At 25.4% G+C, this 14457-nt stretch overlaps 1 protein-coding gene across 2 annotated transcripts; it reads left to right on the forward strand.

The window, feature by feature from the left end:
* Positions 1 to 32: 32 nt before the first annotated feature.
* On the forward strand, positions 33 to 14447 carry LOC551498. Of its 2 annotated transcripts, XM_026443167.1 has the most exons (19): positions 33 to 446; positions 2165 to 2271; positions 2404 to 2676; positions 2768 to 4332; positions 5360 to 6653; positions 7057 to 7077; positions 7171 to 7392; positions 7556 to 7742; positions 7819 to 8082; positions 8273 to 8625; positions 8836 to 9088; positions 9609 to 9662; positions 9971 to 10276; positions 10354 to 10737; positions 10803 to 11064; positions 11163 to 11375; positions 11489 to 11626; positions 11800 to 11906; positions 12048 to 14447. In XM_026443167.1, exons 3-19 carry the CDS (start codon positions 2414 to 2416, stop codon positions 12297 to 12299), a joined length of 6138 nt encoding a protein of 2045 aa, XP_026298952.1. In that variant the 5' UTR covers positions 33 to 446; positions 2165 to 2271; positions 2404 to 2413; the 3' UTR covers positions 12300 to 14447. The 2 variants fall into 2 exon arrangements, with proteins under 2 accessions (XP_026298952.1, XP_006564547.1); XM_006564484.3 differs by lacking the exon at positions 9609 to 9662 and having other exon boundaries at positions 34 to 446.
* Positions 14448 to 14457: the final 10 nt, after the last annotated feature.

Here is a 14457-nt window from a genome sequence, read left to right on the forward strand (position 1 = left end):
CATCTTTAAAAAAAGATAACGACCATCTTGGAATCATTTTTCACGGGTTGTTGACACGGGTAGATCACAGCCGGTTGTGAAAGTGCTTCGTGATGTAAAATTAATCATAATTAACTGCCGGAAATAAATAGTGATTATTTAGGAATTAGAATTAAAAGCAATACCGTAGCAATACTACATGTATTTAAGATTATTGTGCAAGTATTATTATACATAAAAATATAAAAAAAATTGTGGAAATAAGCGTCTGTCACGAATATAAGCAATCTTGACAAAGTCGACAGTTAAATCTTATCATATTTAACTAGAATTTTATAAAGAATTATTTTTAAAGTTATATTCGTGTATGTGATAGAAAAATTGTGCTGCTAGAAAAAAGAAGATACGAAACACTAAAAATACATCATATCAGGAAAAATGGTTTCGTGCACATGGTGACACCTCTGGTTAGTTTATGCTTTCTATAAACAATTTGTCATATTTTATTTAAAAATAATTTTGATTATGTATATGCTTATTTTATAATTAAATTAAAAATTAATTATAAAATTATGTTATATAAAGAATTTTTAAATAATAAACACTTATAAATTTTTTGTAAGACTCAAATTCATTAGTCTGATAGCTTACAATGGCGAAATACAACGTACGTTTACTTTAATTTTTGTAAATATTATTAGATTACTCATTGCGAATTATTGACATTTTATAACATCCGCCAATGATTTTTAATGTTTATACATAGCATATAAAGTTTTTATTACATATAATGAAACATTTATATTTAAATACATAAATTTATTTTTTAAATATTATTTGAAATTTTATTTATCTATTAATGTTTATCTTTAAATCTAAGATTAATCTATTATCATGATAACTATTATTGAAAAATTTGAAATATAGTGCAGATATTTCATTTTTTTATTTAAATCTGAAAGATGATTAATTATTTAAAAATGAGAGATGATTAAGCAAAATTAAAAGTTCAAGCAATATGAGTATATTAAAATATTTAATATATAAATACATTTATTTTAAACACATAAAACATATATAATACATTTAATTTAAAATTTGCAAATTTATTTTTATTTTCATAATATATTAAAATAAATAAAATTTATATCTTAATATAATTATTATTTATTATATAATAAAATAATTTTTTAATATTTATTATATTTTAAATATAAATCATATTATAATCATATTAAATGTTATTAATATTATTAAAATATAACTTTTAAAAACATTTTTAATCATTAAAATATGTTATATTATTTTTTTAATATATTGAAAATTATTAAAATACTATCAAAAATAAATAATATTTATCATATAATAATTGGTTTTATTTTTATTCTTTATTTTTAATTATGAAATAATTTTTTATCTAATAATTAATAACATTATAACAACATTCAAACATAAATATATTATTAAATAATTCTTTATTTAATAATTAATTTATTATTAATTTATTTTTATTATCTTTATTTATTTATATTTTATTAAATAAATATTGAGATAATAAATATTAAAGATAATTTTTTAAATTATACTTTTAGAATATTTCAAAAAGATTATATAAATGAAAGAAAGTTTGCTACATTAACCATATTATTTATTTTAAGCTACATTTAACTTTAACCTATTATTACAAAGATGAGCACGTAATATGCATAGTATATAATATAATAATAAAACATTCCACTTTTCATACTTCAACTACAGAGAAAGGATTCAAGTATTGATTGCAAGAGCATGGTGTGCTATGGCAATAGGAGGAGGGTGAAGCCCAGACAAGACCCCACCTCTTTATGCTATGCTTTCTATTTAAGTCTTAAATCATTTCAGACAATCACAGTAAATATATCTAATATGTAGCACAATAAAATATTCTATTAATATTATTATTGAATATGCTCTGTACTTCAAAAATATATTTTGTGTGTTTAAAAATCAATGATCTAATTTTATGACTATAAACATTTATATTTAAATATATATTTTAAATTTATATTTAAATATAAAATAATTTTGTACATAAATATTTTTAGTGTTAACAATAACTAATATATATAGTAATAATGTATTTTGAGTTATTTCATGCATAATCAATTACTTTTATATTATGTATATTAATGTAATATTTTTTCAGATGAAAAAAATAATATATAAAAATATGATAAATATAAAAAATATATGAATGACAATGGGCTGAAATACATTAAATTATAAAACTCTCATCATTTTTATAAAAGAGAGGTACAGATAATAATAGTATTTAATAATAATAATAATTAAATTATTTTTATTAAAAAAATTGTTATATTTAATTTATAAATTACTGAAACAATTTTTAAATGTTATATTATTTAAAATTTTTTCTTGTTAAAGGAAATAAGTCATGGCAACAGTAGAAGAAAAAAAACGAGTTGGAGGCTCAAAGGTTTCAGCCATTGCAAATATCTTCCAATCAAAACCACAATTGGATAATCTAAGTCATAGGACAAATAATATTCTATCAGATGGTTTCAAGGAACCAGCTGTGCCTTTAAAAGAATCTCCAACACAAGTTACAGTTGTGAGAACTGAAAGTCATGTAGCTCGATTTAATAATGCACGTGCACTTTTTGAAAAACTTGGAGAAGAAAATAAACCAAATAAACCGTAAGTATATAAAAATAAATAAATAAATAAATATAAAAAAAAATACATAAATTATACATATTTATTTTTCTAAAAACATACTTTTGTATAGGGTGGATAGGATTACAAAGCCTAGTAATTTACATGGCTTAAGATCACGTTCTAGCTCTGCAAATTCTGGATCAGGTTGTACATCTCCAGCTAGATCACCACGTCCTAGATCACCATCACCTCCAGGAACCAGAGATCATTTAAGCAATTGGAGTGCAAGTGTACCAGCCTTAAATGCTGAAAGACATTTTGAAAATGGTCATAATCATGGTTTAGATAATGTGCAAGATAAACATAAATCACGAACAGGATTAGGAAAATTTGACAAAAATTATGGCAAAGAAAATCGTTTGGATGATCGACCAGAGAAACCAGAAAAACCAGAAAGAAGATTGAATTCAAAAGAATTAATTGAAAAGCAAAAAAATTGGACTAGTCATTTTTCAAAAACAAGACCAAGTAGATATAATTCGGATCCAAATAGATCTTTAGTTCAAAGTTCATTAAATCAGAGTGCAAATAAAGTAAATATTGAAGCTGCTTCTGTAGGGCATTTGCAAAATGCTACAAATATTGATAATGAAACAAAAAGATCAACAGATATTTCTGCTAATCCAGCCACAAGATCTGCAAGCTTTTGTTCTGTTAGATCATCAGTTATATCTCCACCTCCACCACCACCACCAACAAGAAACTCTTCTACTTCAAATACAAAAAAGGAAAGACCAGCTAGTATAGCAGCAGTATCTCCTCCAGATATTCCTAGCAGTCCAGAATATGCTACCATAAATAAATATTTTGATACTTCATCAACAATACCTGAATATGCAGTTGTACAAAAAAGTACAAATATACAAAATAAAAATTTCCAAAGAAATCAAGAAATTTCAAAAAATATTTCCAGTCCTATGCTAGAAAAGATGCAAGATGGGTGCATGCCAGAATATGCAGTAGTGCAGAAAAATACTACAGCAAAAATACATTGCCGAAATGCTGATACATCAAAAAATAATTCAACACATCATTCAAAAAATATTAACAGTTCTGAAAGTAATTTATCTCTTAAAAGTACTTTTGCAAGTTCAAGTATTGATATTTATTCACAAACAAAATCACATATTTCCTCTTGTGAAAAAAATTCTGACATATCTAGTCCAACACGAAGTATGTCTATAGAAAATATTATTAGTATGACTGTAGAAAGTAAAATAAAAAAAGATAGCGATTTACTTGATGCTCCTGAATATCTAAATTATCCTTCAAACGTTATACGTTCACCACCCAAAACATCTGAGTGGAGAAATGAATGGTTAGCTAAAAATGATGAAATTTTAAAGAAAGCTACAGATTTAAAATGTGCCAGAGAAGAAATGGAAATTAAAAGCGAAGTTATAAGATCTGATCCACGACCAGATTGGGCCAGACCATGTATAAATACAGTGAGAAAAAAAGATAGTTTGTCAGAAGAAAAGAAAGTTGAACCGTCAAAATCTCCGGATCCGGAATTGAGACCACCTTCTGGAGGTACAGATAGTGCATCTTCTAGTATGAGCTCCCCTAGCTCTCCTTCTAAAGATAGTAAAGAAGAGAAGGCAGATAAGGAAATATCAGAAAAGTTTCAAACTGGTATAGTATATGACCAATTTCCAATAATTCACATCTATATAGAAATGTATAATAGTAAATATATATATTTTGTGTATATATATATATATATATATATATATATATATATACAAACATTTAATTTAAATTTAATAATTTAAATTAATTTAATTTAATCTTTTAATAATTGATTTTTATATATTTTATTAATTATTATAAAATAATTATTTCACAATATATTTAAATTTTACAATTTTATTATGGCTATGTGCCAAAATACTAAAAAGTAACAGTATAAGAGGAAGCTTTCCTCCTTTCCCCTTTCCTCCTCTTCTTGATGTTAATTCCTCCTACTGGTTCATTGGTATTATTTATAGAAATCTGTGTATTCTGTTCTGCTTCTGTCTGGTTCTACTTCACATCATTTATTTCAGAAAAATATTTTACACATATTAATATTTTGGTTTGTTTACCAGTGTTATAAAAAAAATTTATTCAAAATTAATATTAATTTTAATATTAATTTTATAATAATTTATTTTATGAAATTGAATTTATATAATATATATATAAATGGATAAATTATCTTGTGTAATGTGTTAAATCTTTTGCATTATGTTTTTAAAAAGATTTAGGAATATTATTTTAAAATAATTTAAATTTTATTATAAAATTAATTTTTTAAAAATAATTTTCTAATATTTTATAAAATATGTATATTATTTTATTTATTATATTCAATACATTTTTATCTAAGATTTTATATATTAAAATTTTAAAATATTCGAAATTATAATTTTAAGTTTAAAAAAATTGAATAAACTTGAACCAAATGTTTTATTATGTATATGATTTTTCATTTTAATTTTATAAGCTGTTTATTTTATATTTATTTATATATATATATATAAATATAAATATCATGTGTCTCCGTCTTCTTTGCATTGATTGCCGAGGTATTTTATATCTTCTCTTAAAAATTGATATATACATTTTAGCATATGGATTTTTCATTATAGATAATAATATGATATTTCAATATTTTAAGGTCGTAACAGTTATGATTTACAACATGAAGAACAAGAAAAACCTGCAGCATATATGGAATCTATTGCTGAAAGGAATAGTTTAGAAAAAAATTCAAAATTCAATGAATCAGATACTACTACAGTTATTCGACGATCTCATGTACGTGTTGATCTTCAAGCTGCTGGTCTGGGACCACGACCACCATCTGTTGTCAGCTCAGATCAAGAATACCCACCTTTAGAACATAAGGATATACCAATACCTTCGCCATATGTAAAAAAAATGCAACAAAATCAAGAAATTTCTCCTCAAAACAATGAAATTAAACCACAAGTAAAAATAAATATAGAAGAAAATACATTAATAAAAATTGATTCAGCAAAAAGTTGCCATAATAAGGTATCTCAAGAAAGTAATCAAGATCATGTACGAATAAATTCAATGATTACAGAAGAAAATCAAAATATAATTTTAGATAATAAATCAAAATCAAATATTAACAATGAAAAACATACATTTTCTGAAACTGTATGTCAAAAAACAGTATCCAATGCCAAAAATGATCAAATTAAAATCTCTGTACGTGAAAAACTAGCAAAAAATAAAGAAGAAGTCTCTGGAAAACGTTCAAGTTTTGCTGAAATAGATAATAAAGTAGATCAAACAGAAAAAGTTAGTTTAAACACAAGTCAATGTTCAGTGGTTTCAAGTGTTCATAATACTGAGAATTCATCTGAAAAATTGAATGACAAAGAGGCTGAATTAAATGATATTTCATTACATTCAGAAAATATTTCTAAATTTATATCAAAAACAAATAATAAGAAAGAATTAATAACATTAGCAGGTGATGCAGTATCATTACCTAAATCCAATTCTCAAACAATAAGTAATATTCTAAATAAAAGTACAGAAGAATTAAATCAACCACAAACAACATGGGAGCAAGAAAAACAGAAAGCTGAACTGGCAAAATTGAGATTACAGGAAAATACTTTTACAAATACAGTTCAACAAGTTAATATGTCTCAAAATATATCACCTGCTATTGTAACTTTGCATCATACAGAAAAAAAACAATTAAACGAACATATTATATCTGAAAGTAGTATTCATGATGATAGTGATTCTAGTGATACTAAAACTATTACAAATCTGGAATATATATCAGCAATAGATGCAAAAAATACTATGGAACGTAATAATTCTAAAATTGTTACAGAAAATTTTTCTAAAGTTACTACAAATCAAACAATTCCTGTAACACCAGACACTATGACAGCTGATGAAGCAGAAAATTTATTAAGTTCACGGTAAGTTACTTAAGCAAATAGTTTAAAACTGTATAAAAATATATTTAAATATAATATTTAAATATAATAATATATTTAAAAATGAATTCTTAACAAAAACAATAAAAAAATTATATTATAAGAATGAAGTAGTAATATTATAATTAAAATTATATTTTATATATAGCGCATTATATTATTATTATATATATATATAATGCGCTAGAATTTTTATATAGATTTTTTTCAAATACATTTCTGTATTTTATATTATGATAATTCTAACTATAGCTAATCATTTTATAGTAATTTGCAAAGAGCTTAATAACTTTTATTTTTTTATTTTAAATTCTAATATTTTCTTCTATTTATGTTTATTTGAATGTGACTTCAAACAAACTCATAATAAATTGGGACAAAACAGCATCCTAGAGAAAAAAATAAGGTAAGTTAATTGTTATTGTTTCGTTAATATTTAGTTCATTGATTATAATGTTAAATTATAAAAGCATCGTGAATCACATGAATAATCAATTAGACAAGGATCAGCTTTATTATCAGACGAAGAAGCTCAAGAAATAGCAAGATTATTATCACCTACTACACATGCTGAAGTTGTAAGTGAAGAATCTATTGATAAAAATAAAGAAATTGATAAAGAGAGGGAAAAGGATGATCAAGATAACACACCAGATTGGCTTTCTGATGTCTTGTCTGCTCCTGATACCAGTCTTATTAATAGCACCACTAATGATTATAGGTGAATCAGTTCAGTCTTTTATGTTTTTTATGTTTTATAAAACTATTTTGCAGCTAATATTGATTTTTATTAACTTTTATTAATTGTATATGTAGTCATATAACTTAGTATAAAATTTTAATGGATTTTCATCAAAAAATACTAAATTTATATGATTTTTTAGTTTGTCCCATAGATCACGTAGCGATTTAACGATAGACTCGTTAACGGAGAGTCAAGTGGGTTCTGTAACAGGTAGTGAAAGTGGTTTACTTGGATCTGTTAATAGTTTGAATGATACTTACGAAATTAACGATGACACTGAAACAGAACATCAAGACGAATATGTTCCTCCAACACCAGGCAAAGTTGTAAGATCATAGATAAAATTTATATTTATTAAATATAATTTAAGAACAAAATAAAATTAAATTTACGTTTTTTTAGATATTGGTTGAAAATGGTGTACATTATTTTGAAGATGGTCATTTTTGGATGGAAGTTGCAGGAATACCAGAATCAGACGACGAAAAAGATGATTATCCAACAAATATACCCATTAAAAAAATGTCTAAAGTTTCATTTGATACGAAACCAATGAGAGTTTATTCAACACATTCAGTAAATGAATACGATCGACGAAATGAAGATGTAGATCCTGTTGCTGCTAGTGCAGAGTATGAACTTGAGAAACGAGTTGAAAAAATGGAGGTAAAATCAATTTTTAAATTAAATTATTAAATATAGTGTGTATTTTATTGCACGTACACACATACATATGCACATGCATATGCACACTCTTAATACTTCATACTTCATATTCTTATTATTTCATAATATAATAATATATATTATATATAATAAAAAATTTATTATTAAATTTATTATTAAATTTATATAGGTATTTCCAGTAGAGCTTATGAAAGGTCCAGAAGGTCTTGGTTTAAGTATTATTGGAATGGGTGTTGGTGCAGATGCAGGATTAGAAAAATTAGGTATATTTGTTAAAACAATCACAGAAAAAGGAGCAGCTGCACGAGAAGGCAGAATACAAGTAAACGATCAAATTGTTGAAGTGGATGGTAAATCTCTAGTTGGAGTCACACAAGCATATGCAGCTAGTGTTCTTCGTAATACTTCAGGACTCGTACGTTTTGTAATTGGTAGAGAACGTGATCCAAATTCAGAAGTGGCTATGCTAATTCGACAAAGTCTTCAAGCAGATAAAGAAAGAGAACAAGCTAATTCTGCTAGGTATGATTTAAAATCAACAAATTCATATATTATTTAAAAATGATTTCTTCATGATGATTTATCCTTGCTCGCTAATGTCTATGACGAAAATTTATGGCCACTTCAATGATGGCTCGTAGCCTCTTGAAGGGCTGAAAGAAATTAATTTTTAATAAATAAAAAACTTGATCAAGTTATTTAAGAAGCTTTAAAATAAATATATTTTTTCAGAAAACTTAATTTCTCGGATGCTTCACCTGATAGTCAACGAGGCAGCGAAGATATTTCTGTTGGAGGTATGGGAGGAATACCAGGTTCTCCAGCTATGTCATCATGTTCGGAAGGAGAACCTCCTCAAAGTCCTATAGAAAATTATTTACCTTCTGGTCGCAGTAGATCTCCTATTATCAGTTCATCAATGCCACCACATACATCTGCTACAACGCAAAGTGATGTTGACAGTTTAAGATTGCTTTTACAAGAGGTAAAATGTTTTTTATCAATAAGATGGATGTATAGTATGAAGCATATATGTAATTTGCATAATTTTATGTATAATTTGGTTATAGTAGCTTTTATTTAGAAGTATTTTTTTTTTTTTTTTTTTATAAATGTAGTTAATGAAAAATGTATATTATAGTCTATATTATAGTCAATTTTATTTGAGAAAGATATATATAATTAGAGATATATTTAAATTAGAAATATTATAATTTTATTTTGTAGTATTTTATTATTGCATAAAATATTTAATTGTATATTCATTTTTATTAATTTTGTAAAATATTGCATAAAATGCATTATTATAAGAACATATGCATTATAATATTTTGTGTGTGTGTGTGTGTGTGTGTGTGTGTGTGTGTGTGTGTGTGTGTGTGTGTGTGTGTGTGTGTTGCTATTTTTATATAAACGCTATATTATGAGCACTCCATCATAAGTTTATAAGTGTGAATATATTTTGGTGTTGCTTATGCACTGTGTTCGTTGTTCACTGCTTGCAGAGTCAGTATAAACTAGCATTAGCAGATGGAGAGGTGGAAAAACTCAAAGCTAAGGTAATAGCATAAGATATAAAATTTTATGTTATTTATTACGTATATTTATTTGTTAATGCAATATGCTTGTATATCATATACTTACAATTATGAATTTGTGTGCAGCTTAATGTATGTATGTCGAATTTGTTATCATTTTATATAGTTTTTATGTTTCTAATATATAAATAATATTATAAATAATATCTATAAATAATTAAAAAATATAAAATGATTTATTAAAAAATATTAAATTAATGTTTTATTTATGTAATACTTATATTAATATATTTATGTATATTATTTATAATAAAATTTTTTGTTTATAGCTTGTAGACTTAGAAAACAGTGGAGCTGGAAGCGAAGAATATGCAGCAAAATTGCGCGAATCTGGTTTACGACTACACGAATCTGAAAGAGCTTTAGGCACTGCTAGACAAGATTTAGTAACGGCACGAGAAATGCTTTCTCAAGCAACAGCACAAAATGCTGCTTTACAACAAAAATATGCTCGAGCCAGAAGAGCAGCTCGCGAATTACGCACAGATATCGCTGCTAGAGATGAATTTTATCAACAATTACTACAGGAGAAAGATACAGAATATAATGCTCTTGTTAAAAGTTTAAAAGATAGGGTATGTTATCATTAAGAAAATAAGGAAATTAGAATAATTTATATATAATAAAAAAAATTAATTATAAATAATTATAGGTAATTACATTGGAAGTAGAATTAACAGAAACACAACGGAGATTTGGATTACCAGTAAGATTGCCTTATGATGGAACTACGGCTAGAATTGTTACACCACAGTTGTCACGCCGACAATTACCTCCCCCTCCTTCATCAACTAGTTGTCAACTTTCAGATACAGAAACAGATCTTAGTAGTCCGGATGATGGTGATAAAACAGCAACAGTTGAAAGAAAATTACCGCTTCCTTTACCAGTTAAGGAAGAATTAGATCGAGCAGTACCTGCACATCGATTACTTGACAATTCGGCTGGAAAAAGTAAAGCTGAACTTGCCAGTAGAGGAGGACTTGCAAATCGACAACTCCCTAAACGATCTGGTGGTCTTAGTAACAGCAGTTCTGTATGTAATACAATTATTAGTATAATAGAAAAATTTTATATTTATTTAATCATTTAATATTTCAGGATTATGGTTTGGATGAATCAGGTGACAATACTGATGAGGATTCATCTTCTAAATTACTTTCACAGGATACAAGTAGCAGATCACCAAACGATTTAACATCAAAACAATCAAATTTGAGTTCCTATTCTAGTAGTTCTTCAATTAGTTCATTGAAAAGTAAACATATGGAACCTACGCATCCGACAACAATTCGACAACATAGTACTATTAGTTCACAAGTTAGAGCTATGACAGAACAAAGTTGGCCACAATCTCAAAAAAGTATTTCTTTTTTTTTTTTCTTTTTTTAGATTTTTATTATTTTTTAAATATAATTTATATGTAACTTTAAATATAAAATTATTATCAATTCTTCATAGATTTAACTGGACCACCAGCATCATTTGCAGAGCAATTAAAACAAGTTTTAGCAGAAAGAGAAAGACGACTTGGTGGAAATGACATATCTTCATCAAGAGAAAGTTCTGGAGATTTTAGTGACTTAAATAATCCACATTCTAGTGATCCAACTTTAGTTACCCATCATTTAGTGGAAGAAATACGACAAGCTGTAAATGAAGCCAATCAAAGAGGTAAAATTTTATAATATTTTATATATATATATATATATATATAACAATATTTTTATAAATTTTATGATATATCTAATATGTAATTCATTTAAAATAATTTTTTATTTGTATAGTAAAAAAAGCCACTATTCCTTCATCAAATTTAATTAGTAGCAGTACACCCTGGCATCATCCAGGTAGTTCGCCATCTAGTCTTTCTTCTGGTGGATCAGTGAGCCCACCTGCTGTTGATCCTAGTCCATCTAAAACAGGTACTTTAGATTTTTATGATGCAAACAATGCAAGCAATAATTCATAATCTATTTCTTTTTTTTTCTCTTTATATATATATATATATATATATTTTATATATTTTTCATTATTTTTCATTATTTTTCATTATATTTTTATCTTTCCCATATGCACATAAATATTATTAATTTAGATACGAGTGAAGTTTGGTTGCCTCCTCATCCAAGTGACTTTGGTTTAGGTGACAAAAAATCTCATTTTTGGCAGAATGCCCCAGTTACTGATTGGTCCAAAGAACAAGTAAGTTATATTTACACATACATATATCTATTTAAAATTACTAAAAAAAATATTTTTATCAAAATTCCATATTATAGATATTATTTTGTTTATATTTATTATTTATAAAATAACAATTTATTATTTGAAAAATTTTATTAGGTTTGTCAGTGGTTATCAGGAATTGGTTTGGAACGTTATGCATCACGCTTTCTGGAAACTGGAATTAATGGTGGAAACCTTTTAAGACTTGAATCTCGTGATCTCAAAGCTTTTGGTATTTGTGGAGAAGAAAAATCACATTTGAAACGTAAATTGAAAGAACTTAGAGCACAGGCAGACCGGGAACGCAAAGAAAGAAAAGAAATAGAACGGATGCGACGAAAAGCAGAAAAAGCAGCACGAAAAAAATAGTTCGTGCGTATATTAATGTACTTATGTCTTTTATAAAATGCAATAACTTTGCACAAAAAATTGATAACATATTCAAATTTTATGTATTCCAGTGATGTTCGTAATTTTCACTTCTTCCTTTATTTAATTATCTAAATGTAAACACCCAGTCACAATTTACTAAATGTTTCCAATTCGGATTTGTTCTATCCGAAATTTTAAAATTTGATTATTTATATTTATAAGTTTTTGATCTTCAAATTTTTGCATTTATTTATAATTTGTATACATATTGCTTTACATTCATATTGTTCTAATAGTATTTAGTTATTATTTATAAAATAACAATAAATACAATTCGAAGAAGAGAACATGTATGAATGTAAAAGCATATCTACTATTTCAGATGTATGCATGTGATACGTATGTATAAAATTCAAGCCATTTAGATAAATTGTAATAAAACTTCAATTATTGCTAACATTTTTTTACAATTGTAAGTATACTTTTATAGAGATATAAGTTTTATGTTATTAGAATGTATCATTTCTGTATTTATTTTTACTATTAACTATGTAACAATTTTTCATAATGAATAATATAAATATTAGTAAAATAGAATCCTAGTGCATAACAATTGTCAAGAAAAGTGATTATTCTTTGCTATGTATATCATGAAATATCAACGAATTTGTAATTATCAATACAGTATTTAATACTGTATCAAATTCAGTTTATAAATTTATTAAAATCGGATTATAAAATAATTTTATTTGTTTATATTTTTATTATCTAAATTTGTCAGTTTATATTTCATGTAATTAGCAAATTATCGCTTTTTTAAATCAAAATCAAATAAAGTATTAATGAATTTCTATTATATGATTATAATACGTATTAAAATTTTTCTCTTTTAATTATTTAACAGTGTTTGTAAAATTGCTATATTAATCTGTGAATTAAGCATTAGAAATCCGCACAAAGTCCATTTTATTGTATTGATAATTTTTAATTTATGTGATGAATTCTTTTTGTATACTTCAGACATTCCATGCGATAGTTCTTAATTTTATCTTTATTAATATATATAAATAAAAGAATATTACAAGTTCTTATATTTTGGGCGATATCTCTATGTATGCGTGAATGTTGTATGAATATCTTGCGTATTAAGTAATACATGTTAATATTAAACCAATGTCCTAACAAAAGTTCATTCTAAATATTTGTTCACATGATTACAGGACTTGCTTGGGTACAACATAGACAAACGTACTGCATTGTACGTATTCTTATTTATAATAATATTAAGTTTTGTATAGTGTTAAGTACTTTGTTCCATCTTTATACTGTTCTTAATGAACAATATATATATATATATATTTTTTTTTTTTTAAGAATAATTTCTTTTATATAGAATAATTGAACAAAGTATTTATCATTGATACATATACTGTACATATTATACAATGAACGATTACTACTACTGTAATCTATAAAAAATGATTATGATGTAAGGCGTGTAAGAGGCATAACTATAGTGTCATAATATCTTTATAGAAGATAATTTTTAATTTTTTAAGCGTTTATCAAAAGTCCTCCATTTTTTAATAATATTATGTATCACAATATTTCGAAAGCAATTATTGTTACTTTTGTTATTATGTACAACGAACTGTGGGAACTGATCAAAAGTGTCAACATAATATAACATTCTTGCTTCTCAGGGTAATCATTAATATGTTTTTGAAATATATGCGTGTTCAATGAATTTAAAATTTTTAAGAATTTGAACGTCCTGCAATTCGTTTCTAAATAATTATTGTGATTTCGTAGGAGCAGATGTTTGATAAAAACCGACTGATTTACAATAAGTTTTTATAGTTGATTTTCAAGCAATGGCTTGAGTATGATATGATATGCCATTTGTTCAAAAATAATTTTAGAACCAAAACTTGTATTTCTTTATGGAGTTGCATAATATTTAAATGTTTTCATACATTTTCAATGATTTTAAAGTATTGCTCACAAGAGAAAAATTATAGTTCCATAGATAAAGACACAGAATGCAGAATCAGTTGCATAAATGGCAGCTTTTTAATAATATCTATAAAAAGTATTGTCAACAAATACTCTTAAACGTTTTAATTAAAAATAATTCATACTATATATTCGTAGT

This window comes from Apis mellifera, linkage group LG10 (genome assembly GCF_003254395.2).
Source record: "Apis mellifera strain DH4 linkage group LG10, Amel_HAv3.1, whole genome shotgun sequence".
Lineage (NCBI taxonomy): Eukaryota > Metazoa > Arthropoda > Insecta > Hymenoptera > Apidae > Apis > Apis mellifera.